Here is a 27,579-nt window from a genome sequence, read left to right as displayed (position 1 = left end):
TTAAGCTCATTTTGCTTAACATATATCATTTTGATACGTCATGCGTTTAGGAGAGTATTCGTTTAGATTTTTTTAAATTATATATTGCATTATATTTTATTTTTTAAGATTATACATAAATTACAATATATATATATATATTAGAGAAATATTGTAGAGATCTTTTACACGAAATGTTTTTATTCTTGCTTTATTATTTCCGTTATCGAATAATCGATAAATACTTGATTTTTTTTATCGTTGTAAAGAAAATTTTCTAGTAACTTTACACCAACACGCACGCGCGCGTTTTCTAACATGATACGATAAGCAAAAGTACATACATACATCAATAGAAACTAAATTATAGATTTAGTTTCGAATATTGCTTCGCCATGCTTATTATCTCTCTGCCGTGATTATCATTCTCATTTGATTTACTGTGAAATTGAATCATCGCCGTTAATTCTGAAGCTCTGATCTTAATGTTTCGGTGCTGAATTAATGAACAGCATTGTATTGTGTTCAGAAATGTGTTGAAACTAGAGTATCGATGATAGAGTTCTCATCTTCTATTTCTCGATTATTATTTTAACATGATGTAACAAAGAGTGAAATATATAATATGGACGGTCTTTTAGGCGAGATCTATTAGAGATATTCTATATACTAACAAGAGATTGTGATCAGTTTGTGATTTAGAAATAATCTTTAGATATTGCGTCGATGTGCGAACGATAACGTCTCGATCATTCAATATTCAATTAAAATGAATGATCGACACCTAACTAAACATTTACTCGCGCTATATGTCCTGCCGAGAAAATATTTTAGACGATATTGTTGCCTTCTTTCTCTTTTTTATTCATCATAAATATCTTATTAAAAGGGATATTGTTTTGGTTTATGCTTCTTATTTATTATTTTAGTATTTAAGCTAAATTTACGAGAAAGATGTAAATTGTGATTACAAGCAACACACACACTATATACATATATATATAAATCGTACAATGTTTTTGATATTATTTCGGAGAAATTGTATACGTATTATGATGTTATATGCAACTCTGTAAAGTAATTATACAAATACAACAAAACGAAAACACGCAGATATAAGAAAAATTCGCACTTTTAAAACAGACTATAAAATTTTGCTGGAAATCATTAACATTTTTATATTACAGACTTAAAATGCAATTTATATTTTTTTTACTTTTAAAATAATTTTGAATCAAAAATATTATAAAAATGCAAGTTAGAAGTAGATAAAGAAACAGTTTACAAACTAAATAAATCAATATATAATATAAAATTACTCTATTTATTGTTAATATAAATCTCCTTTAAATAAATTAAAATATAATAATGTTAGCAAACGGAATTTAAGGATTAAAAAGTAGTACAATGGTAAATTACAACGCGTTATAAAAGGAATTTTTTTATTTATTTTATTACGTATTTTGTATTCATGGCACAATGCAAAATGCAAGATAATCATATCCATGCTGTTGAGGCACTTTTTCTTTGCTTCCTATTGATCTGACTTCTTCGATTCTCATTCCCGTTGTCTCCGCTTTCAGCAGAAATTCTATTGTCCTGCTTGTCAGAGACATTCGAAGTATTATTGTCCTCGACTTTCTGGAAATCACACGACTCATCTCAAGCAGAAGCATCTTTTGGAGTCGGCGATAGCTTAGGGGAGGAGGGGGGATGGGTAATTAATCGCTTTCTTTAACATCTGGCGCATTGCACAATTGTCATGGCTGAAAAATCACGGCTCCGTATTCTCACCGCATTTCACGCTAAATCTAGCTATCTAAAGTATAAAATTTTTTAAAATAATATTTTGTATGAACGAAAAAAATTAAGATAAATTATTTTAAAACAATTTATTATATCTGAACATTATAAACTAAAAAGAGACAACGTATTAACAATATAAAACAGTATATGGTAAACTCGATATGCTTAGGACAGACTTTAATAGCTCTATGTATAACAAAATACATATACTGTATATATTATGTAACTTTATCTTTACTTGGAAATGTAATATATTATTTTTAAATTTACGATTGTTTTAAATTTATCATATAAAATTAAAACACAAACTTAAAAAACTTCTTAATTTATAATTTGCTTCGTTAAATATCCAGACCAGATAACGGATTAAAATAGATAAACTGTTACATTATACAGTTTGTATTGCAAAATATTCAATATATTACATGTTTTTGCAGATATATCATTATTCCCTCGCATAATAAATTCGTTTGAGAATGTAATCAAAATGTCTGCGGTTTCTATTTTCTGTTCCCGAAGTACATTGTGCTGGCAAGAGATCAAGATACTGCACGTAGCCACACTAACCTCCTTCACTGCCATTATCCTGCCCAAACCAACCGCGGTATAAGAGATGTCGGGTGATTACGTCCAGTAATTTTTAACAATGTGGAGATTATCGCGCTTCTTCTTAATTATGTAATCAAGATTTTCATCTAAAAAAATATCTTTTCTTGATTTCATGCATAAATATCATACATACATACTTGAAATTTAAATTTACAAACATATCCTTTAATAACGTTTTATTATCTGTAATTATTGAGATATTATTAATAAAAATCAATAATATATCTTAATGATGTTATGAATCAAACAATTATTATTACTATTATTGTACTACTATGATATTTTCGATAATATCGATACAAAATTAATATAAAAATGCATTAAAATTTATAAATATAGAGAAAATACATGTGGGGTAAATACTTAGAAACGACGATAACATAAATAAATGTTATAGCGCGCATTTACAAAGTTTGTTATAATATTAATTTTATAATTAGTAACATGCTAGAGTATTTTCCCGCTACAAAAACACGCAATAATTGTTAGAATGTACTTTTAAAACAATTCGAAATGTGATTTTAACATATACCACGATATATTTTATTATTGAACGTAAACACTTTGTAGAAACCACTGGGCAGTGGTTGATAGCAATGGTATAACGAGTGACCAAAGGTCCGATTTCAAGTTTCACATTACATTCGATTTAGTGTTACATCGTACTTTCTATTACTATTACAGAGTAGGCTCTCGTGGCACGGTGAAACCGCACACGATTCGATCAGGATTGCTATCGCAATGCGATATAGTTTCCCACAATTGCTCGCTAACCGCTGCCGAAATTACTGATTCTCGGCCATGAAGAGCTCACTTGTCTTTCTGCCGTCTACAAAAGGCCAAAAAAGGCTTGACACAATATCGGTCGTCGTGACTCGCGAGAGCCGAAACTTCCTAAAGCTTCGCATTATGTAGGGTCCTTCACTGTGAACACACACACGCACACACGCGTGCGCATACACACTTACACATATATTATATATATATATATATATATATATATATATATACACACACATACACACACACAACACAACGCGCGCGAACTCGAGTGCACCGTCTGGCCGTTCTTTCTCTTCCGGGAAAATTCCATCATCACCGTTGTCAGAGACAATTGGAGTATTATCGTGTCTCCTCGACAACATCCGGAAACTCGGCGAATCGACGCGGCAAGAAACCTCTTAGAAAGACGTCGATAACCCTACGTCACCGTTAATAAAGGATCACCTCGGCCGGTAGCTCGGTCCTTGTCGTCGTGATAATCGTCGTCGTCGTGCCATTGTTGTAATCGTTGTCATCGTTCTCGTCCGCGTTATAGGGTACTCTTTTGTTGACGAACGATTAGATACTTCCAATTGCCGATACTTAATCAAACTTATTATATCGGGCAATCCGGACTTTCGGCTCCTCGCCCACTTGGAGCGTCTAATCGCGAAACTTTCAAGGTTTTTGCCAGACAGCTGCTCTTTCTAGCACGTCTTGAAGAAAAACAGCTGTCTAGCTCGGTGATGTATCTGCCGCTTACGAGGATTTTTGTGAGCATTCTGCCGATATCAGGATAACGTTGCTTCGAGGACTTCGCAAGTCCAGAATCCCCATGAGTGGCTGCTGCACTGTCAATCCAGACGAGTGATGTGAAAACGAGAATTGCTTCAATTGGGTATTGAGAGAACTATATTGCGATGTGACATTTAAAAAAGAGTTAAAGATATAGGAGTGAGAACTATTACTTACAGTTTTTAATTATAAATCTTTTATGTTTATGACAGAAAATCCTTGAAATTGACCTTTTGTTTACTCTGATATACATTTGTTAAAGTATTTCTTTAAAAAATATTTTTATACTGTTGCAATTTTTTTCTTCTATTTTGTTTGGTCGAAATTTTTGAATTTATATATCTTAAAACGTCAGCGATATATCTACGTTGTATATCGGATGACTAGTTTTCATTTCAGCTATGTGAAAATTGCCATAGATTTTGCGAGAAAATTCGAACGCAGCCAGTCTTTTGCAGCGTATAGGGAATAAAATAAAAAAAAAATAAAAAACAAAATGCGGGATCTCTAGAAATCGGAAGTGCAGCGAGAAATTCCGAGTGTGCTAGTTGCAATATATACAGCGCACCGATAAAAATGTCCGAACGCTCGTGATGGCGTCCGTGTGTACACAAGCACACTTGTGCACAAACAGCATACACCCTATACAGGGCGAACCGTTTGTTAGCCGGCGAAGCTGAAGAACGTTACATCACTCGGCTGGATAAGCCGGTACAACGGAATATACTTGAGATTAGAAGCGCGATAATTTACTACCGGGGCTCTTTTCTTCGTGGCTCGCTCGCCGCCGTCGTCGCTGCCGCCGCGCCGTTCCGCTACGTCGTATCCGACGCTCGATTTCTGCACGTAGTGCACGGCCGGCGTCTCGCTCTTCGCAAGGAAAAAAACTCAATTAAGAGGACAAACGGCGGAGGTCGGAGTTGGAAAAACCGTGAAAAATGCGCGGCCGGACGGCGCACCGGGAAAACGCGCGTCCAATGATGCCAAGGGCTCTCTGGCTTCGTATCGAGGCGAATTCCGACCGTTGCATTTCAGCTAGATGTACTATCTACAACCAACACACACACACACACAAACACACACGTACAGACATACACACATTTACGCGTAACCTCGCGCCCCATGTATATAAGAAGATATCCAGGATGCAGAAGAAAGGCGAACAAGAGCGCCATTGCGACTGCATCTAGAGTCGGCCGGTTATAAGAAATACACAATAGTTTAGCAGTTGTTTAAAAGCGGGGACCGACGAAATGGAGTCGCGAATACCGAGGGGTGGACGGCGTTTCGCCTTCCTCCCGTTTTATCTCAGACTTGTAATCGCGGACTTAAGCATAGCGGCGGGAATCCGTTTTCTCCCTCGTATTTCGTATCGTAACGCGGAATCATAAAAGCATTAAAAGGCAATACAGAATTTTTGCAACTTCCAACTTTTTATATTTCCGATGGTGAAATGCTTTTATGATGACGATCGATCTGCAACTTTTTTTTTTTTTTTTTTTAATTATTCTACGATATATCGTGAAACAACAATGTATCAAGTATTTTTACACATTGCGTATTAAATAATATTCATAATGTTGTAGTAAACACAGATAAACACAAAAATTTTTAAAAATTTAAACTTTTGTAATTATCCTAAAATGTATTTTATAGGTAATTTATTCTATTTAATTAATTCTACTTAAGCTTATCACACAAAAAATGTATTGTTACATACAATTAATGTGTTAAATTATTTAAAATTCTTTAAAAATGGAATATACTCTAATTATATCAGACATGTTGCTGGTAACTAACTTACAATTAGTATGTATAATATTACAATATATGATTGATTACTACTTAAAATTTACTAGTTTAAAATTACCAGAATTCTCTCTGTAATTAATAAAATAAAATATTATCAACTCATTAATAAAGTATTATTAACTCATTAATTGTCTGTAATTAATAGTCATGTGTGTATCAGTGATTTTACCAAACGATAAACATTCAAATCATATGATATGAAATAGCGAAACGATGTATGTATAACTTAATGAACTCTCACTCTCCCTCTTCCCCTTCTCCCTCTTTTCTATCTCTCATTTATCTCTCTGTTCCTTTCTATCTCTATTAAATTTAGCATAAATTATTATATAACGTTATTATTATAATTTATACTACAATCTGTAGTTTTCCGTCATATACATCATTCCTGATAGTTGCATTGCTGCATTGCTGCATCGCTTTAGGATACTTTATAATCATGACATATCTAATAATAACTAATAGTAAGTACATTTTATAATTTAAGATGTGATAAAATAGATGTATTAAATTGGTTAAATCTTGACGTATATATAATTAGAATAGAATATTAAATGATGTTAACATATTTCGAAAGTGTCTCACATATAAATTCCAAATACAACTAAATAAATGTCTACTCACTATAAAAATAAATAGGTTATTATTGTCGACTGTTAACTATATATTTGTTTAACAGACATGTTAACGAATTATACGAAATGTTAATGTCAAATATCAAAAATTAATACAGTAGCAATATTTAATGCATTAGTGCTCGTTATAGAGTTTTTATAATTTTTTAATAGTTCACAAGTGATTTTTAATTGTAAACTAAAAAATTACACAAAATAACAAAAAGCAAAAGTTATAATCTTGGAATTTGCTTTTTTATGACTCATTAATATTACTTATCGATCAAAGTTATCAGTCACGTTTTTTGTAAAATAATTCAATTTCTTCTGTCAATTTAATATAATATTTCCTTTTTTGTATAATAATTGTACGAAAATATTCTTATCTAGCATTTTTTAATCTTGTTTTTCTGTAAGAAAAATGTGTCAGAGCTACAGATGTGATAAATGCGTATTTAATGTCAATTCTTAACCATCTTTCTGAATTAAAATTATGTCCATTTATATCGTATATAAGAAATCTGTTTGATATACTTTATATTATGAGCATCACGCTTCAATGATCTTGCATTGTATTCTTTAGTAGCATGAATTCCGCCTACGTGGCATAGATATAATAATGTCCAACAGGTTCGAAAGCTTTTCGCAAGCCGAGCAGATTCTTCGGACTTTACAAAGAACGACGGGCGCTTTTCAGCGACACAGAGAAGCAAGTAAAATCAAATCGAGATTTCGTTTCATGTTCAGCTGGCACATATCGAGCAATCGTTTTGCATTCGGTTGTCGCTCTATAACGAGAATACTTGCGCCCATGCAAGTACAAGAATGAAGCGATGTATAGTCGGAGGAGCGTTTCTATCTTCTCTGTGTACATTATGTTCGCTCGGGTGAGCCGAAATCCAAGAAACTACAAAGCCCATGCATTGTGTGCATTCCAATCGGATTCACAATACTCAGTTATGGTGCATTCGAATTCGGGCATCTTTCTTGGCTGCTGCGTTACGTTGATCGAGCGACTTCCGGTGAGCGGCGTCTCTTGGGCGACGCTCGTGCGATTTTTCATAGCAGTTTCTCTTCCACATTATCGAATAGTAACGTCAATACATCACCGGCTAATAGCTAGCGTCGCGATACTCTCGCATTAACCTCGTAGACGAGAAAGAATTTTTCGTCAGATCGGCCGTCGAAGGGTCGACGCTCGTTCGGCTCGTTTTATGACGAACAGTAGCCCGTGTGTGCACATTTATACGCCGGGAAAATGCTGCGTATACATGGCGCTATATCATGTTAAAAGAGCAACGAGGAGAGAGAGAAAAAGAGAGAAGGTATATATGTATTTTTTTAAGTGCGACTACGCAACGGCGGCACTCATTAAGTTTCATTCGCCAAACGACCGCCGCGGCAGATTATGGTACAAGAAGGGAGACGATGAAATGTGTGCCTTCTCTACGGTAGTGTGCGTTTTTGCATTCGGCGAATTTATGCTGAATTATCGGCGGCGTGTTTAATTCAGTGTCTGTGGTCTTATCGAGATCGCCAGTTCAATCATGTGGCGGAACTACGATTTTGCTGCGCTCGCCTGCTGATCGTTTTGCATGAATCAACCCGTTTATATTCCAATATTTGAATACTTCGGCTGTGCATGTTATATAGAATATGTTTATACGAGAAATGCAAGATAAATCGTAACCTGATTTACATGACTATTTTCCGGTTACTCCGATAGCTGTGGTTAATTACTTTTGGGTCATTTTCTCTCGCACGCCAACGTATTGTATTCCCGAATAACTAATTTTCCAGCTATAACACATGTAGAACTTTGAAATAGAATAGATATAGATGTCATGTAGAGAAAAAAATAATTATAGAATTTTTTTTATTAATTGGAAAGCAAATTTTTTTTCTCACAAAAAATTTCAGAATATATCGCGTATTTTCTTTCATTTTAAAGCATCAGATTTTAATTTGGATTTGCTAATTGTTTGCAGAACAACTAGTTTATTTATTTTTCAAACATATTGATGTGATTAAAACCAACAGTTAGCAGATGGAGCAAGCTGTATATATTGATTGAATATCGGATCTCCAAGCATTATCTTGTTATCAATATGTCACGTGTGCAATGATGTGATACATATACAATATTACTTGAGATCTATCTTTTTTTGCTTGTATTTGTATCTTCTCTTTTTGTTCTGTATTTTGTAAGAAAATTTTCTTTATAAGTTCTGTAGTTTTTTGCTCTTTTCTCTTTTTATTTTTTCTCTCTTGCTCTACAGTGTTGCATAACTTGCAGAGCATTTTTGTAAAATATATCTTTTAATTTTTATAAAAAATTATGATATAAAAAAATTTGTAGATTATTCTGTAACTGTCAATATTAGAAAATAATTGCAGCTAACAATGATTATATGTCTTACACGTATCTTTTAAATCAATAATCTATTATGAAAATATAAGCCGTCATTAATTACAATTGATTTAGAAACTGTATAACGTCAAGCATCCGATAAACTGTGACGTATGATGTTCCATTTAGGTACTCTTCCTCTCTATCGTAATACGCTATTCGCTAGCTAGTCGTAACCATCAACTCAGCTTTTACATTTATAATTAAACATTTTATTTCCGCACATTATTCTCAGCGAGTCAAGCTTTAAAAATATCTTGTTACGACTTCATTGCACGAGCACGCGCAAATCGGGTACTTATGTTTTTTACGGTTACATCGTGTCACGCCGTTTCTGCGGTTCTTCTCGTTGTCCCCAAGGATTTTTGTCTCGTCTCCGGAGCAGTAAAAGCATAATTCTATTCGGAAGCTTCTCGTATTTTTTTTTTCTCGTTTTCCGGTTGTGTCGCGCATAGCGAAGTACTGCGTTTTATTCGTGCTCAATGATGAAGTTATACGTTTTCCTGCTCTCACGCAATTACGATATTTTCTCGGGATTTGACATCCGACTGGCTGCACAGCCAGTTGTCGCTACATTTTCATTTGGCGGCATTGTTGTATGTTTTCACGTTACAATATATACATGCGCGTACACACGCACACACATTCTTTTTCTTTATCTTTGACCCAATTTTTTAACGTGTTCTATTTTTAGTTCCGATGTCAACCAGATTTTAGAAAGGATTACATATACTGTATTGTCTTTCCACTATTATACGTATATGCTGATGCATTTATTCATCGGAGGCAAGGATTGCATTTACCCATGCGTGATCATTAGCATTCATTTCAGACGCGATATTGGCCGTAAATCAAATAAAGCGATGGAATATCAAAATAGGATGATTGATTTTTCGTGTGTGTATGTGTGTGTGTGTGAGAATTTTACATCAGCGTATCCATCTGGATATATATTATCCGTGGATGTTCTTGATTGTCATATATTAAACAAATAATTGTTAAAATCAAATACTTATTTAATCTGTCTGATTTATAAAATTTAATATTTATTATATTTAATAGATATTAATTATCTAAATTGCATATTTTGTTTAATAATATTAACATAACAAATATTAACAATTAGCACAAATGAGAGATTATCTTTAATTTTTTTTTAGGAATATAAATTATTTATACATTTTTGTGAAGTACGCGCATTTACATTTCTTGCTTGAAAAATGAATTAGAAATAACCTAACCAATCGTAGGCAAAGTGGCAGTCCAATATCGTGTAAAAAGGTGCATTTAGCTAATCAAAATTGTACTTAGACACGCATACATGGTAATTGCCTGGCGCAAGATACTACTTTACGTAATTACAAACTCTCGTAATTGAAGCGAAGCAACGTGCATTCATGAGCAAAATGTCAACGCTCTCGGCTGGCATTCGTCGCGTTTAATATAACCCTGCATATTTATGTCATTATAAATAACGATTAAATTGGCGCGCATCTTTCATCATTACGCAGACGTAAAAGTCCCATTTCCATTTATCCGGTTCAATATCCTCTTATTTTTGTTTGCGCGGAAGTGCAATTTGTCCCGGCCAGTAATAACTTCTCAGATTGCCGACAGTCCGCACTGGGTTCCACCAATCTCCGCTTTTCTAGCGAGTGCAGTTCCCTATTCTCGAATTTCTTCGTGCTTCATTGTGATCTGCCGCCTGTCAGCATTTTTAACAAACTGCCGCCAGTCGCCGAAAGTCAGATTCGAATTATTCCCCTCCCCTCCTCTCAAAAAAAAAAAAAAAAAAAAAAAAAAAAAAACTAAAAACGTTCTGCATCATTATCGGAGAGTTGCAATTTTATCGCGAACAATGTTGAAGCGAGATCAGCTAAATTTTTCGTCGACAAATTCTTATAAATTTAAGATTTTTTCAGACTTTGTAATAATGTAATTGTATTTTAATCGAAAAAATATAAAATGAGGAATTATATGAAGATTTACATTATCTGCATTAATAATAGCAAATGTATAGAAAATAACATGTAAAAATATACTTTTCTTTAATAATATATGATGAAATATAGCAATTTACTTTGGTGATTTATATGAAATTATGTAGCATATTTTTAAAACATTAAATTTTAATTAAAATCTGCAACATTTTTTGTAGATATATTTGGGAATATCTATGAAATAACTGATTATTTTCAGTAAAGAAGAAATCGGCAAAATAGAGACTAGAGTATTGGTTACGGCCGGGCGAATTCTCGTGAAAAATCATGAATTTTCTACATGCATCATCCACCTGTCCCGATCGAACGGCCAAACTTTGTGTAGTAACTCAGAGAAATTCGTTAACTTGTTTCGCAATATTCCTGTGCGTACATAACGTGTATACCGCATCGAAAATACGTTCCTATACGCTTTCGATGCTAAATCCGTTTGTTATTTCGGCTTGATTTACTACCAAGCCGTTTCATTTCTTCCTAAAGTTGAAAGTTTTATTCTCGACCTCTCTTCTCTATACAACTGCAATAAACCGAAACATACATAAGCGTATTCGATGAGAGACTTTTGATGATAAAGATAGAGAACGTATGCTCTCTTTCTCTGCGAAATATCTATCCGCAAATGCGTTCTTTATGTGAAGATGAAACATCCATTATTGTTTGTATTAAATAAAGATTTTAATAAAAATAAAGATTTCAATTAAGCTACTTTAATTTTGCGTTACGCGATTATACGAAATATTGTTTTTATCAAACTACTTTTAACTTTCAAACCGAAAAAAGAGAGTTGAATACTCGATAACATAATACAACTAAATATAAATATTAAAATAAATGTAAATATTAATACAACTAAGTATAAATACTAATATGTACTATTATAAAAATAAATTAATTTTAAGTAACTGCAAGCATGTGCATTGATAATTACAAGAATATTTTTCATAAAACAGAGATATAAATCTGAAATTAAAATGTAGACTATTCAATTTAAATTTTATTATATAATAAATTGGACTGTAAAATATAATAATTTATATACTTAATATCTTTGGTAATAGAATTTAATGTAGAATACAATTTGTTGAATTAAATAACTAAAATTTATTAATTAAATTTTCTTATTCTAATTAATTACATACATGAAAAATCATACATTTTTTTATATCTATATATTATGTACATTACATTATATTTTCTCAATATCTTTTATAAAAATATTAAAATGTTGAAAAAACATTTCATATTTTTAACATCATTTTTACAGTCACTGTTGTTTTATTTAAACTAAATCACAAGTTAATTAATGGCTGTATTAAAAATGTAAATTGCAATTTACTGATTGTATGCATTATTTATATATTTATTTTCTTGTATAATGTTGCTTATACAGCTGACAGAAGTGCGTAGAGCACCCCTTCGTGTTGTCAAATTGGTCGCATGCTGGATCGAAACGAAAAGGAACGTGAAGGAAAAAGAGCGTGCACACAGGGTTTTGCAATTCTGATCGTAGTCATTTGCAGTTACGAGTGAAGCTTAATTTGCCTGAAGCGCGCCTTCGCCCGCGACGGAAGTACTCGAATCGCACTGGAATTATACCGGATGGCAGACTGGTGCAGCGAAGTTCACATAGATATCGCGAAACTCACTGTCGAAGCTGTCGGAAGCGCGTTTTCGCAAATCGCGTCGATCGTATTTAACGAAAATGGTTTTATTCACGTCGATTGCACCATTTAATACTCTTGCGTGTAAATGCTATAGAAAGGCTTTACTTTCCAACGATATTTCCGGAATAATCTTTCCATTCGGTTAAATCGATGTAATTTTATTGCAATCAAATCTGTTTGCAGCGATCGGATAATAACCAATGTTATTTTTGAAATGTGAGAGCAGTGTGGATGAGTGTAATTTCTTCTGATATTTTAAGCCATACAATAACCAGCAATTGAACCCCAATAAGAATTTTAAACCAATTAAAAAAATTTATTGTAACACTAGAATATGTAAATGTAATCGATACCCATATTTGTCATATTTCTCAAAAATTAATAACGAGTAATGATTAATCGATATTAATATAAATCAGTTTTATGCTTATAAATATGTTAATTAAATATTTATTAAGCTACCCATCTGTTTTTTTATAAGTAATTATGTACTATATAATTGGGTATTTATTTTGTTTGCTCTCTTTATTATCGTGTATTCTGTTAATATTGTCAACAGATAATTTGCAATTATTGAAATCTCACAGATATGAACATTATTACAACTTAACTGCTTTTTTATACAAAAAATATGAATATTGACTGTCGAGAGAAAACAATGTATTATAATTTTTACAAAACTGTTTAACTCTAGTATTTTGAAATCATGATATTCAAAGTTAATCGTCCTATGATAACACCCAATTTTACTCTTATTTCGATATTCTCAACTGAAAGATATTAAGATTAATCTTTATACGAGCGGTCAAATTATCGCAATTTATCCAGAGTTTTGACGTTAAAGGCTAAGAGTATTCAAATTCACATTTCTCTTCGTTACGCTACTCTCGATGCGATGGATCCCTGACTTCCTTTACTCGCAACACAGAGAAGACGAGTTGTTAAAACTTTGTTATAAATTTCAAAGTTGGAGAAAGCGGGAAAGCGATGAGATGATGGCGGCGGACGAAAAGAACAAACGCAACCGCCTTTTATCAGAAAGAAAGTCTACTTGCTAATTATACAGGGGGAGGAAATAAAAATTATCTTAGGAATTATATTATACATAGATATACTGCATAGACTGTCGTAGAAAAAAAAAACTTTCTTTAAAATCTCTTATTCTTTTAACTTCACAGTTTTAAAATATACATATATTTATCATGAATATTTATATATATATATATTATTACTTAATGAAAACGTTATATGAATATATTCATTTCAGCAATCTCACGATGTATTCATCATTAATTTAGATAGTTTTTCTTTCCATTTAGTTATCAAAAGCTCATTAAGCTATTTTTTTTTTCGTAACCTAAAAATGTTAAGAGTAAATGTTCTATATAGTCGATATATAGAACAGGCAGACCTTATTTACTGATTTCGTAAAATATACTACCGCCATCATATTGGCTTCTATACTGCTTGCAGAAACGAGCGCCTTTATGAAAGTATAAAAATCCATCGTCTCAATTGACGTCAGCGAGCGAGGCAATTTTGTATTGCGCGTTGCGTATTTTCTTCTTTGAAAGAAAATGAAACGTTAAGTATTTCGTTAAATAAGCTTTCTTTACGAATAATTAATCGTATAAACGGCGCTTTACTGAGCATAAAAACTAACTAGAGTCTTGAGAGTTAAATATAAAGACATGTCAGGTAGTACAGCGCGGAACTAACGCAAGGGAAACGAGTATTGCGAGTTGCAAGTATTGCGTCCTTTAAAAGAAACGTCGAGAAACTTAGACTGGCATCATGTCGGTCTACATTTTTTAGAATTTCTTTCAAGTGAAAATTAAGCAGAAAAAAGCTTTTTCAACCTTCAAGATATTATTTCTGGTAAACGAGGAAATTCGTATCATTTTGCCATCAGAGGACTAAACTGACACTCTTCTGGCTGAATAAAAAATTCTCTGAAATCCGACGTCTTTAAATTGTTTACAAGACGATTCGAATCGTATTAAAAGACAAATCGTTTCTAATCTAGTTTATAAAATCAATTTATTTCTTTATTTCACTCATTTATAAGATGTATAAGTTAGAATGACAATTATCATATTCATATAATATACTTATATAAAATATTTCTGATTGTACTTAATGAAATATGATTATATTTTTATAATTACAATTGAATTATGTGTGTTATGTCATTAATTATTATGTTAAACATATACGAACAAAATTTTAATATTTTTTGAATTTAATAATTTTACATGTGTTTTTAGCCTTATATTAGTAATATTTACATTTTTTGTCATGTTTATGAGTACTCTAGTAGTTATACTTATGTGGCACGATTTCTTGGCGCCGTCTGTTTCTTTCTCATTTCTGAGAACTCGGTGTAACATGTGCACTATATTAAACACGGTCAGCTCTTCCTATTCGAGCAAACTCATTCCACGTGTAACTCGCGCGAATAAAATAAGTTATTTATATTTACTTAACCTACTTGCATGCTAAACATAAGGGGAAAGGGGGGGGGGGAAAGGTGAACGCTTTATAACCTTTGTACAATATTAAATTTACACGAAGTGAAAAGAAATACAAATATTCATATATGCAATGTTCCAATTTTTTTAACATTATTATTGCGATATAATGAGGAAAAAGTAAAAAACAATGTAGTAATTATGTGCAAAGAATTTTCTTTATTTTTATGATGCATGAGATATATACAGTGAAACAATTTATTTAGCATTTTACATAATAAAATTTTATACGGTTCGCAAAAAGATATGTCATGAATTATTTTTAATATACATTAATTAATATACAATTAATATGTACAATTAATATAATTAGTAATATAAATTAAAAAAAGGAGATACACATTTTTATTTAGAACACTTAAAGAAAATATTCAATTTTAATGTCAGATTACTGAAATTGCAATCGTATTTGAAAGTACATTTTTTAATGTTTTCGTAAGAGTTAATACTCAATACATACAAATACATCACATTATTTATGAACAAGCCATCCTGTTATAATAAATAGAATACGTGTGATGAAATATTTAAATATTTTGCCTAAATATATAATAGGCTTTCACGCGAGCGTGAAAACGTACATTGTTCGTAGTACAAAATACCATATATTTTCTAAAATATTGCCAGTATAGCATATGTTTCTAATGCTTCTGAGGAGGGAATTAATCCTGTTTTGTTTCTACATTTGCGGCTTGTACCTAGTTCCGTATAGCCCGGAGATACTACATAATAAGACCGTCATTCTACACCAAGAAGTCGCAGAGAGCTTCGTTCTCTTTCCCTATCTATCATCTCTCTCTCTCTCTCTCTCTCTCTCTCTCTCTCTCTCTCTCTCTCTCTCTCTCTCTCTCTCTCTCTCTCTCTCTCTCTACCTCTACCTCTACCTCTACCTCTCTCTCTCTCTTTCTCTCTCTCTCTTTCTCTCTCTCTCTTTCTCTCTCTCTCTCTTTCTCTCTCTCTCTCTCTCTCTCTTTCTCTCTCTCTACCTCTTTCGCTTTCTGTTTTAATACGAATGCGCGCTCGGAATGCGAATCCAGCGCTGATTCTGTCTGGTTTAATAGGTCGAATCATCGATAATCCCGGCATAACGGAGTTTCAGCAAAAAATATCGTGCTTGTTTGAGTGCGAGGGTGAGTTTGCGGAGCGTCTCGTAGATTACGTGAAAATGGAGGTCACGCAGTGGTAAGGGGGAAGAAATGGTTTAATATATATATATATATATATATATAGATATGTGAATATGAGAGCCCGCGCGTACTTGTGTTTGCTTGTGGTTGCATCTAGTTCTAAGAGAGAGGTGGAGGACGATGGGAGAGAGTAGATGAGAGAAATTGTCATTCGGTGGAATTGCAATTTCTCGCTGACGCGTACTGTGCGACCTTTCACGCGATGAGTACATAAAAGCGGACTAATGATGCGCACTAGACTTAATGTCCCGTTTCTGTTCTCATTTTCCTGAAAGGTGCGAGCTGCCTGCAGAAGGTCAGTCTGGAGATAGTTCCGGATGTGGTGCAACGTGGTCAGGAGGCGATTCTACGATGCCATTATGATCTGCAAAAGGCGCCACTCTATTCTCTCAAGTGGTACCGGGGCAGGTATGAGTTCTATCGATTCTCACCCACCGAGGATCCACCTATCAAGATCTTCAACATCACCGGGATTTATGTCGACGTAAGTCACTTAACAAAATCGCGTACTTCAGAAATTTTTTGCTTTCGTTCAGATTGAATCCTCCTTTCGAGGATATATTTAAAGTAGATAGTAGTAGATAGTATCTTATCTATATCTTATATCTGTTTTCAAATCTTCCTTTTTTTTTTTTTTTTTCAAAAAAAATACAAATTAAAATCATTCAACTGTTTATACGTATTTTATATGGTCAAAATGAGATATGAATAAAATTATACATAAAAAAGAAAGAAAACTAACTTTGTTCTAATATATACACCATCGTGCGAATATTTTTTTCAATAATGTATGTTCATTATAATGATATCGAGTGTAGAAACTTTTGTTACATTATTTTTTGAGTTATATTAATATCGTGTCTCTGTTTTTTTGAGAATAGCATTTTTATTTACATCTTAATATTTCATGATTTTTAATAGAAAGTTACATTATATATTCGGATATATACAATTCTTTCTCCTCAAAAATAAAAATTATAATAAAAAAATTTTTAATTGAGAAAATATATGAATAGAATTCATTAATGTAAAAATTTCGATAAAATGAGCAAGTTTATAAATTTTTTAATAACAAATATTTGATATTTAATAAATGTTAATAAAATATAAAATACATAATTTTTATACAGATATTAATTTTATGCAGATAATATATTGGTATATCATTACAAAAAATTCAAATTAAAAATTCTGGATTCAATAAACAATAGTTTTAAAATAAGTTTACAATTAAATAACTTGATTTAAATGTGTATAATGACGATAATAATGCACAATATGTTTTATACGCGTATATATATATATATATATATATATATATATATATATATATATATATGTATATGTATATATATATATATGTATGTATATATATGTATGTATGTATATATAACAAATAATTTAAATAAAGTTTGTTTTTTTTATTATTCTTTTACACCGAATTTTTTATAATTTTAAGGGTTTTTATAATTCTTTTATAGACTTTTGTTATTAATTTTTAATTTTATATTATATATAGATTATAAATTATAAATTTCGATTTTTTCTTAGAAAAATAATAATTAAGTAATACAAACCGTCAAAACTAATACAAATCATCAGATATAGATTTTTTATAGTAGTTATATTATTCCGTAGCAGTTGTTCTTTATAATGATATGCTAAGTTTTAAATCATAAATGGAGATATTAGAGTATAAGAAGCATTTTCTATATAAAACTCTAAAAAAGGGATACTATATTATGTGAATTTTTCCCCATTGTTGACTAACAATGAAACGAATTTATTCTCATCGCAATTTATTCAAAACAAAATAGAATCTTGTAGATACGAACAAATTTAAACTTTATTTGTATATCCTGTCTTAGTACTACGAAATTACTGAATACTGGAGTGGGAAAATTGTAATACGTATCATGCGAGAAGGTCAAAAGTTTTATTCAGTTCAGAGCCAAGCTTTAGCTGAAGAGGATTTGAGAAGCTCGGAACCAGTATCACTACAAAGAACAACTTGTTATAGAAAGTAACAATATTATGAGAGATGTATTATATTATAAGTAGTTTTTCATAACGTTTTTTTAATGTAAATTAGATATTTCTAATAATACTCTATACTCACGCGATCGGCGAATGTTGCACAATGTCGTCGACGGATGAAATTTAACGAGCACATTTTTTTCTTTTAAATGAGATTAATTCTATTACAAATGCTGTATAAAATTTCTTATTAATATTTTAACTTAATTGTACTTCAATATAATTAAAATCAATTTCGCTCTTTACGTTTGCGCGCGCGTTGATAAATCTTGAATTTTTTTTCCTTTAACGACTTTTCTCTGGAGCACATAGCTATAATTCTATTCATTTAAACATTGCGAACACACGGAAAAAGTTAAATCGTTAAAAAGAAGGATGCATCCGAAAGCTTAACGGGCGGTCTCACACTACGCCACTATCGAAGATATTTAGTAATTGGGGCACCTCTGCACACATACAAGCAAGTCTCAATGGCTGCGAAACTACCACTATTTTTTCGCTCGAGCCGGCGCAAATCGTTAGGGGGTGAGCGAACAACGCGAAATATGTGGCTTTATCGTATCACTGTAACATAAACCGCAGCACCGGACAGTGTCTCGTTAACAACACCCTTGACCGCTGTAATCGCCGTAAAAACAGTCGGCGTTGCGGCGCGCTTTTATCATCGCTCGAACATTTCCGTAGGCCTTTACGCACGTTGGGCACGGTGGTTTTCGGAGTGGCGCGTCGCATCCCCCGCACACGCGCGCACGCTGCGTCAAAAACAAGCCCCGCTGTCCCGTTGTGTTTTCGGTACAGCCGAATGAACGACCTGACAAACCGTGACAATGCGCCGCGCGTTCCCGTTTGCGTTTATCGTTTCGAAACACGGCCGGCCCGCGCGCTTGGCCCGTCCTCCGGTGACGAACGGACGGAAAATAATGTAGCGTACCCCGCGAGGGATGTATAAAAGCCACGATTTCGAAAAATACGTTCGTCCGAGTGACATCCGACGGGACTCTCCTCCCCAGAGAGGAGGTGCCAACAAAAATAATGTTTTGTTACTTTTGGTTGTTTTCCTTTTTCTTTTTTTTTTTTTTTTTTTTTTTTTTCTTTTTCTTTTTTCGGAGTGATATTAGATTTACTATGTGTTGCGTATTTCGATCGGATATACATCGGAAATACGATTTTGTAGGATTTTGCGTAATCTCGTATTTCCGCGAGTTGTTAATACTAGAGTACTCCAGCCGCGCGATGCCAGATGTGATTTAGTTAATAGACCTTTATTGGGAATGAATCATTAGCACACCAACGATACGTGCTCGTAAAAAATAGTTCACGTTGCATTGTTTTCCCGCCGTAATATTTGATTAGTTTGGCGCGATTACAAATATAATTCAATGTGCGCGTATGTATGTTATCGTAGCACGTATCTTGCCGGAAAAGAGAAACTTCTCGTATAATAGATTTTGCTCTATATATACGTGTAAAGAGTGGTTGTTGCGATTCCGCACATATGCGGAAATTCTCTACGTGTGCCGAAAGCGTTACACATTGAGCTAACCAATTCGACGCAGTGTTTGCGGAGTCAGAATCGCGAAACATTTACAGTTAACAAAGCGTCGCTCAGGCAGGTGCTGTAAAGCGAGGCATTATATAATAGGTTAAAAGCGCGTTCACTATGAAACATAAAGTCCTGCTGCTGCACGTATCGATATAGTTTAATGCACTTTGCTGCGCGTCCATTGCATCGAATTTAAAAAATTATACTTGACGATTTTCACGGAAAATTCACATAAAACGGGCGAGAAAAGTATCTATTTAAAATGATTGTGTCGTTGAAAGCAACGAACCGATTTGTCAGCAAACAAAAAGATCGACGCATGACTACGAGCACTGACCTATTATTTCACAATAGCGTGTTCGAAGTCGTAATAGCCTTCGTTCCCAATATCTACTTGCAATTCTCGGGCAAACCAAGTGCCGATACTCATTCGAGAAGTGTAAATATCACGCTTCCGGCATATTGACATCGTTACTATTCTGATAGGAATTCAAACATTCAGTCGAACAAGTAATCTATGAAAGAGACAAAAATCTATCACGTTAAACATGTTATATGATATAAGTGTATATAATATTATATAATATAAACTACAAACAATTACTTTACTTTTCAAAATACAGTATATTTCAAATTAATGAAGAGAGTAAGAATATTAAAATGACAAGATCATAGATGAATAATGACTCGTGCGATAAATAACAGATTTAACTTTATAATAATTAGTAATAACATGCCATCTAGATATACATATTTTGGAAAAGAATATTTATATTTGCAGAGAAGAGAGTATAAGAAAAGATAGTGTAATAAAGTTTTGTTAATAATAAAAGAGGATTTACATCTACTCCTATTCCCCTTAATATTCCCGTACCCTGCTACATATGTTTAATATATCCGGTATCTTGCTTGAACAGTCGCTTCATTAATTTTTCATAGATGCGACAGATTGATAGCTTGTCCGACAGAATTGATATCTCGCACGCGGACATTAGTAGTCTGCGAATGATCGATTCATACGCAGCAGGTATTGAATATCTCACAGGAGGGAGGGTATCAGTGTCATCGCCAGTCAAAGGAGAATAATAAGACTAGCCGGACGCTAACCAGAGATTATATTCTTAGATAACGTCGAGTGCCATTGTTTCATATTTATTCTTTCAGTACACAAGACGAGACTTTTGTCTCTGCTTCTGTAAAGTCAGTCGGAAAGTGTACGTGCGCGCGTAGGAAGACGGCCACATAAATCAACAAGGAAGGAGCTCACTTGCCCCTTTCATGCTCCTTTCCTGCTCATCAAAGAGCTTGTAGTTCGCCCTTCCTTTTTCTCGCCCCAGTCATCGGCGCGGCGGCGCGTCTCCGCTCACTTGTGCTTCTTCCTCTTTCATTATTTAAGTCCCGCTAATTATGCATGCTTCGTTTTGCCTGTTCCGATTAAACCCTTCTCTACTCGGCTTCTCTTGCAGCACGCGGAGCTGCTTCATCTCTCCTTCCGTTACCAACTTGGCCTTTCGGGCCACTTTAGTCGAGTGCCGGATAATTTCCTGATAAGGTGACTATTCCCTCGAGTGGACCAGCCATTCCTCGATATGACGAAAGCTAGGATGTTTATGGAATATTTAGTGAAACGGAAGAGACACGCTATATATTATTTTTAAGAGTTTCAATTTCGCACATTTATAATAGAAAATCTTAAAAAATATATAATAATTTTTATTTAATTAAATCTAACCATTTTTTAAAATAATTCAGAATAATTAGTGTATCACACAACACATATAAAGTATAAGTTAATAAAATAGTTGACATCAAGTTAATATTTAATAATACAGTTAGTAATTACACAACGACATTGCGAAACCGTGAATATCTAATCTCGCGAACGCGTAACATCTTTCAACAAATGAGATTACATATAAAATTATATTACCCGCATGTAAATGACATTACGACTTCGCTGCATAGTGTAATAACCTAGGCCGCCGCCTACACTGCGACACGCAGGCATATACTTCCATTCGCTCTGTACATCTTATATGAACGTGTGTTTCAGCCTGACAACTCGAACAAGAGCCAGGTAACGCTCCGCAAAGTCGACTTCGGCCTCTCGGGTACATTCAGCTGCGAAGTTACGGCAGACGCGCCGACCTTCTCCACGGCCTCCGGCTCGAAGAATCTCACCGTAGTGTGTAAGTACATGCTCTACATTATTATCCGGTATCATGAAACTCCGCACATGCACGAGACAGACTGCCAGTCTTCTCATTATCCAGAACTATAGCTTTATGTATCAGCGAATTAACCGAACATCCTGAAAAAGTTTAGAGTTTTTTTTTTTATTAAACTAAGTTAGAAACGTAATTTATGTATACGAGAACTGATGCTCAATTATAATACATTTCGCGATACTTTTAAGCTTTTATGAATGTATATTTAGAAATAAAGCAGAGTTATATTTTTAATAATAATGTGAAATTAATTTTTACTGTAAAATATACCAGAATCACAATATAATTTTGTGATGAGCAAAATTAAAAATTACAATTGTTCCATTAATTCTTTATAGGACATAATTTTGAGACCGTTCATGTGCAATATTGGATCAGCGAGATTTTTTTTTTTTAATTTAAATTGAAAGTAGAGCGTAAAAAGATTTAATATAATATTTCAGTTTTAATGTGAATATGATAATTTTATCGAGTTACAAGCGATGAATAATTAACACTAGCATAAATAATTTTATATACTATATATTTTTTTTTTACTTATTTACTTTTTTTACAGAAATATTTTGTTTATTGAATTGTATAAAATAAGTTTGGCCTAGTTTTGCGCGCACATGTAGCACTCTATAGAAAATCATAAAATAACGTGGTTGATTATAATTTATGTCATTGACTAACGTCTCATTATTATTTATGATATTAAAATTTAATTTTAAGTTTTAACAACATTATTTAAATCATTGTTTATCTGATAATCAAAATTGAAATACGTTAAATTTAATTTCTTACTCAAGTTTAGTTTTGTTATGAAATTTCTCGTTATTTGAATTACATTTAATAGATTTTAATAAATAAACATGTTTTGCAAAGTTAATTTCCAAAATCATTATATATTATTTATAATTTTCTGATTTTACTTTGCATGTCTCTAATACTTATGTCCGCTCTATTCTTCATGTTTTATTCGCTTACTATAAAAAGAAAAATTAAGAAACTTGTAATACATATAATAAATTATTTTTAAAATTGGAATATAAATAAATATTTTTAGTTGGAAAATTAATATAATAAACACTAAATTATTTCAAACAGCAAAATATTGTAAAGCTTAAAAATTCGAAGAATCATAAATGCATCTTCGTGTGCCAACATTACTTGTGTGAATTCTCTCATTTCCGTAATATATTTGTACAATGTAGAGTCGTAAGTTGAAGTACCTAAAGAGCTCCATGCATATTCCCGCAGCAAAACGCACAGCTGGCGGTGGAAGTTCCCTCGTCATCATTATTAACTCTGTCGCGTTTGATCCGCCTATTGAATTTGATCCATATATATATATATATATATATATATATATATATATGTATATATAATCACTGAATTGATATGAGCTTGTCGCGCATGTTCGTTCAGTACGATATATATTTAGTTGAACAGCATCTCATCCCAATTTGCATGTGTATACATTGTACAGTTCTCATAATTGTACAATTATAAACGATAATATGTCTAAAGTATCCAAGTATCTGTGTCAAGGATACTGTTGATACTTTTATTTATATGAAATTATGAATCTGTCATACACACGCACGTATTTTAAAAATCCGAATTGAGGACGATAAGATAAACTATAGTTGGCAAAATTCCATTTACAGAGATTCATATACGTTGCGCAGAATTAGAACTTGCGATGTTCATTAAGGAAATTAGTTTATCATCCCAGCATCATCAGTGCGGATGTAATTTATCGCACGAAATTTAAAGTTAAACTCGTGTAATTAAAAGTATGTCGTTTTGCATTCCGTTGATAATCACGTCACAAACTCGATAAACTGAATTGCAAATCACTCATTTAATACGCATAACTGATGGATTCCGTAACGAATATTAATCAAGTTGTTTATTATATCCTGTATATAAATATTACTGTATATTATAAGTATTGTATGTTTATATCGAGTAACGATATATAATCATAAAACGTGTTAAATATTTATAGCATTATTTGTATATTGTCCAAATTTTGAACATTTCGTTACATTATATATTGCATATAAAATTGACTACATGAAATAAAGTTTGCTTTAAGTTTTTTAAGTATCATATTTTCGCACATGACAAATTTTGCAAAATCGATGTTTGCTTCTAAACGTTTTATTTTCTTATGTCAATTTCTTCATTATTTTCGCGTTATCTTTTTGAATTTGTTTTATTGCGTTTCAAAAAAATTCTGTATAATCGATTAAATATATAAATATTTAGAGATTTCTACTTTAATAATTGGATTTGTGCTATTGGATGTAAGAGACTCGCGATTTATTCAAAGATTAACGAGAGATCATAAGATAATATATAATTTTGCTCATATTGACACAATGAGCTCTTCAAATTTTTCTACTATAAGTTACTATAAGTAATGCATTATCAGCGCCAACAGATGTATTTTTCTACAATATTTTTCCTTTTCCTTTATGAGAAATCGAAAATTTTGCAGTAATATTAAGGACGTAAGTTAAACGTTATAGAGATGCGATTTACAAGTGTATGCAAAACGGACGTCCTACTTGGTGGAAATTTATTAATTGTTGAAAATTTTTTATTTTTAATAGTTCTGGAGTTCCTAATAGATTAAACAAATAGTTCTGACTATTAAATAAAAAAATGGTTTAGGATAAACTGAGATGCCAATTTTCCTGCGCCTCACTTTGTTCTCTACTAATTTTTTAGCATGTTTTGTCAGATTTTAAATGCTCTTGAGAGCGAAATACAACTAGCATGTCACCTCAGTAGTTCGGTACTAATATGTCCGGCGTCTGAAACGATCTAATTTGTTTAATTAATATTTTTACGAATAATAAAACTTTTTGTTTTAACTCTCAAGTGCTTAAAATCTAGAAGAAATATTTAAAAAATTGTCGGAGAACAAAGTGAGACGTAGCGTGAACTTGACCTCTCACTTTGTCTCAAGCTTTTTTTTTTTTTTTTTTTTTTTTAGTTTAATGACCAGAACTATTTGTTTAATCTATCAAGAACTCTAGAGGTATTAAAAATAAAGCCAGCGCTCTCAACAATTAATGAATTTTCACAAAATAAGACGCTAGCTTTACACGTGATTTGCAAGGCAAAGTTCAAAACTCGTGCATATGCGTATGTTTGTATCTTTACCTGGTTCCATTATAAATAACACGTGATATAAAGCTCGGTATTATAATGGCACATTATTACAGAAAGTCAATATAAAGACAAATTTTACAGAACTTTTATTTTATTAATTTTTAATTATGAATGATACGTTTATGATATACAATATTAATCTACAATTTCCTATAATGTCATATCTGCAGTGCGTATATTTATTGATAAAAATTAAACTTAAATGGATATACGAATAGAATTCTTTACAAATTGCTTTAGGATTGTTATTTAAATTTTTTTTTATTTTTTTTTGAAATATCTGTAAAGTTGATATGTAGAGTTATAATACTACGTTTTCTTTTTAAATAACATACGTGTAAAAAATAATAAAAAACACTATATCGTAAAATCCAATATAGTAAAAACATATATAGACTATATGGACAATCAACGCAGCTAGCTGATAGCTTATCTTCATTGTGTGAAAAGTTATATGGTATTATATGCATTCTGTATTGAAATTTTTCCTCCTATTTTGATTAAATAATTTATTAAAAAATACTCTATTAATTAGAATTTTATTATGAATATACAAATAAAGATTAATGACAAACATTTTTTTATATGCAACATTTGATATTTATGTTTTCTGCGTTATTTTCGTTATATTAATTTGTTAAAAATAATAAATTTTTTTTATTTTTACACAAAATATAATTGTTTTATTTTTTTTAACTAACTCTAAATAAACATCACATATTTATTACACGTATTTTTTTACAATGTGGCTAGGTAACATTTTAATTACAAAACATTTAAGAAAGTTTGTTTAATATATATTTTATATATATATATATATATTTTACATAATGTATGCATTATATACTTATTTAATAATATGTAAAATATAGGCTTTTTATATTTTATCAGATACAATTTTATTATTTTATTATTCCGTGAATATATATATATATATATATATATATATATATATATATATATATATATATATATGTGTACGCCCATAATAAAATCGACCAATAAAATAACGTATTTTTTATTACGGCTAAGTATGCTAGAAATTCAAGCGAAAAATTATTTAAATAACTAATTTATATATCGAAATTACGCAATTTTTTATTACAAAATTATTTTTAGAATATGTACTGTCATCTCTGGTTTTGTAAGGAAAAGAGTTTATTTTGCAATTCTTTCGAGAGGATTCAATGAACAGTCTGTAACATCTTAAAGTACGGTACGATTCAATACGAGAAAAATATGCTTGAATATCAGAAATTCTTTCTCAATTCATGTCTCTGTTGTATCTTTTGTACAAAATAGAAACAGAATGCTGAATCTAGCGATATATTCAACGCAATACATTCTGTAATATGCCAATTGTCTACAATATGTGTGTGTGTGTGCATTTAAAAATAATTTCTATTTTATAATGTATTCAATACATGCAACCGTGTCGTGTGATTATTTGTGTAAAGACTTGTGTAAATTTGAATTAATACAAATGTATTATGTACTGTTTCTCTTGACAGAATTGTATATATTAATAGCAAAATCGTGAGCGTAAACTCATGAACCGGTATTACTGAATTACCTAACTATACACGAATGTTATACTGTAAGCGTACACAGCATCGTGAGTACACACTCTATCACTTCATTATTTTATGTCCGACGAGCTATGGTATTTCTAGAAAGCATTCCATCTAGCAAGAAAATTCTCTGAGAACCTCGTTAGGAATGAAACGTTGGATCCTTTGAAATTGCACAATGCTGTCCGACATAAAGTAACTTAACATCTTTTTTTATAATTGCATTATATGACAGTTAGATATATGGTGCAAGTGACTCTGGACTCTGGACAATGTCTTTTGAAAATTTATTTGACTCTGAATGTCTAAGCCAAATTTTTCTTAAAAAATGCACAGAATGAAGGATGAAAGAGAGGGGGAGAGGAAGCGAAGGAGGGAGAGGGAGAGAGGGCTGAGCAACATTTATCTTTTTTTTTTATGTAATCTGTGAATTTTTAAGGCTTAATATCTTTGCAATTAAGCTGTACATTAAATTTTTATTAAAACAAAATCTTGAAATTAATTGCAGAAAGGTATCTTTGCTCTCATGAAACCTAATTTATCAAATATCTTTAAATTTCAATGTTAAATACTTCTTCCTAATTTTATTTATATTTTTAATTTAAATATAATTTATTTTCTCTTTGATTTGTAGTATTTTGATTAAAATTTAATTTAAAAAAATTTTAATTAAAATAATCTGGGTCATACATATTTTTGAGATATTATAAATACTAATAAAATTAATTTATATAATTTAAATATATCACATACATACAAATGTGTATGCTCATATTTTTATTTTTTAGAATAATATGGTTTTTTAATTTCTTAAAAATATATATATATATGTGTGTGTGTGTGTGTTGGCTATTTTTACG

The 27,579-nt window shown here is 31.8% G+C and overlaps 1 protein-coding gene across 1 annotated transcript in view; it reads left to right on the top strand.

Moving 5' to 3' along the window:
* The window catches only part of LOC140665579 (platelet endothelial cell adhesion molecule), a 138,219-nt gene that overhangs the window by 62,724 nt on the left and 47,916 nt on the right, over nucleotides 1-27,579 (top strand). Inside the window, exons 2-3 of the mRNA XM_072891853.1 lie at nucleotides 16,445-16,653; nucleotides 21,803-21,938. Coding sequence (XP_072747954.1) covers nucleotides 16,445-16,653; nucleotides 21,803-21,938 — 345 coding nt within the window. The remainder of the gene's footprint in view (nucleotides 1-16,444; nucleotides 16,654-21,802; nucleotides 21,939-27,579) is intronic.

The sequence above is a fragment of the Anoplolepis gracilipes genome, chromosome 5, assembly GCF_047496725.1.
Source record: "Anoplolepis gracilipes chromosome 5, ASM4749672v1, whole genome shotgun sequence".
Taxonomy (NCBI): Eukaryota; Metazoa; Arthropoda; class Insecta; order Hymenoptera; family Formicidae; genus Anoplolepis; species Anoplolepis gracilipes.
This window is presented reverse-complemented; position numbering and strand designations above follow the sequence as displayed.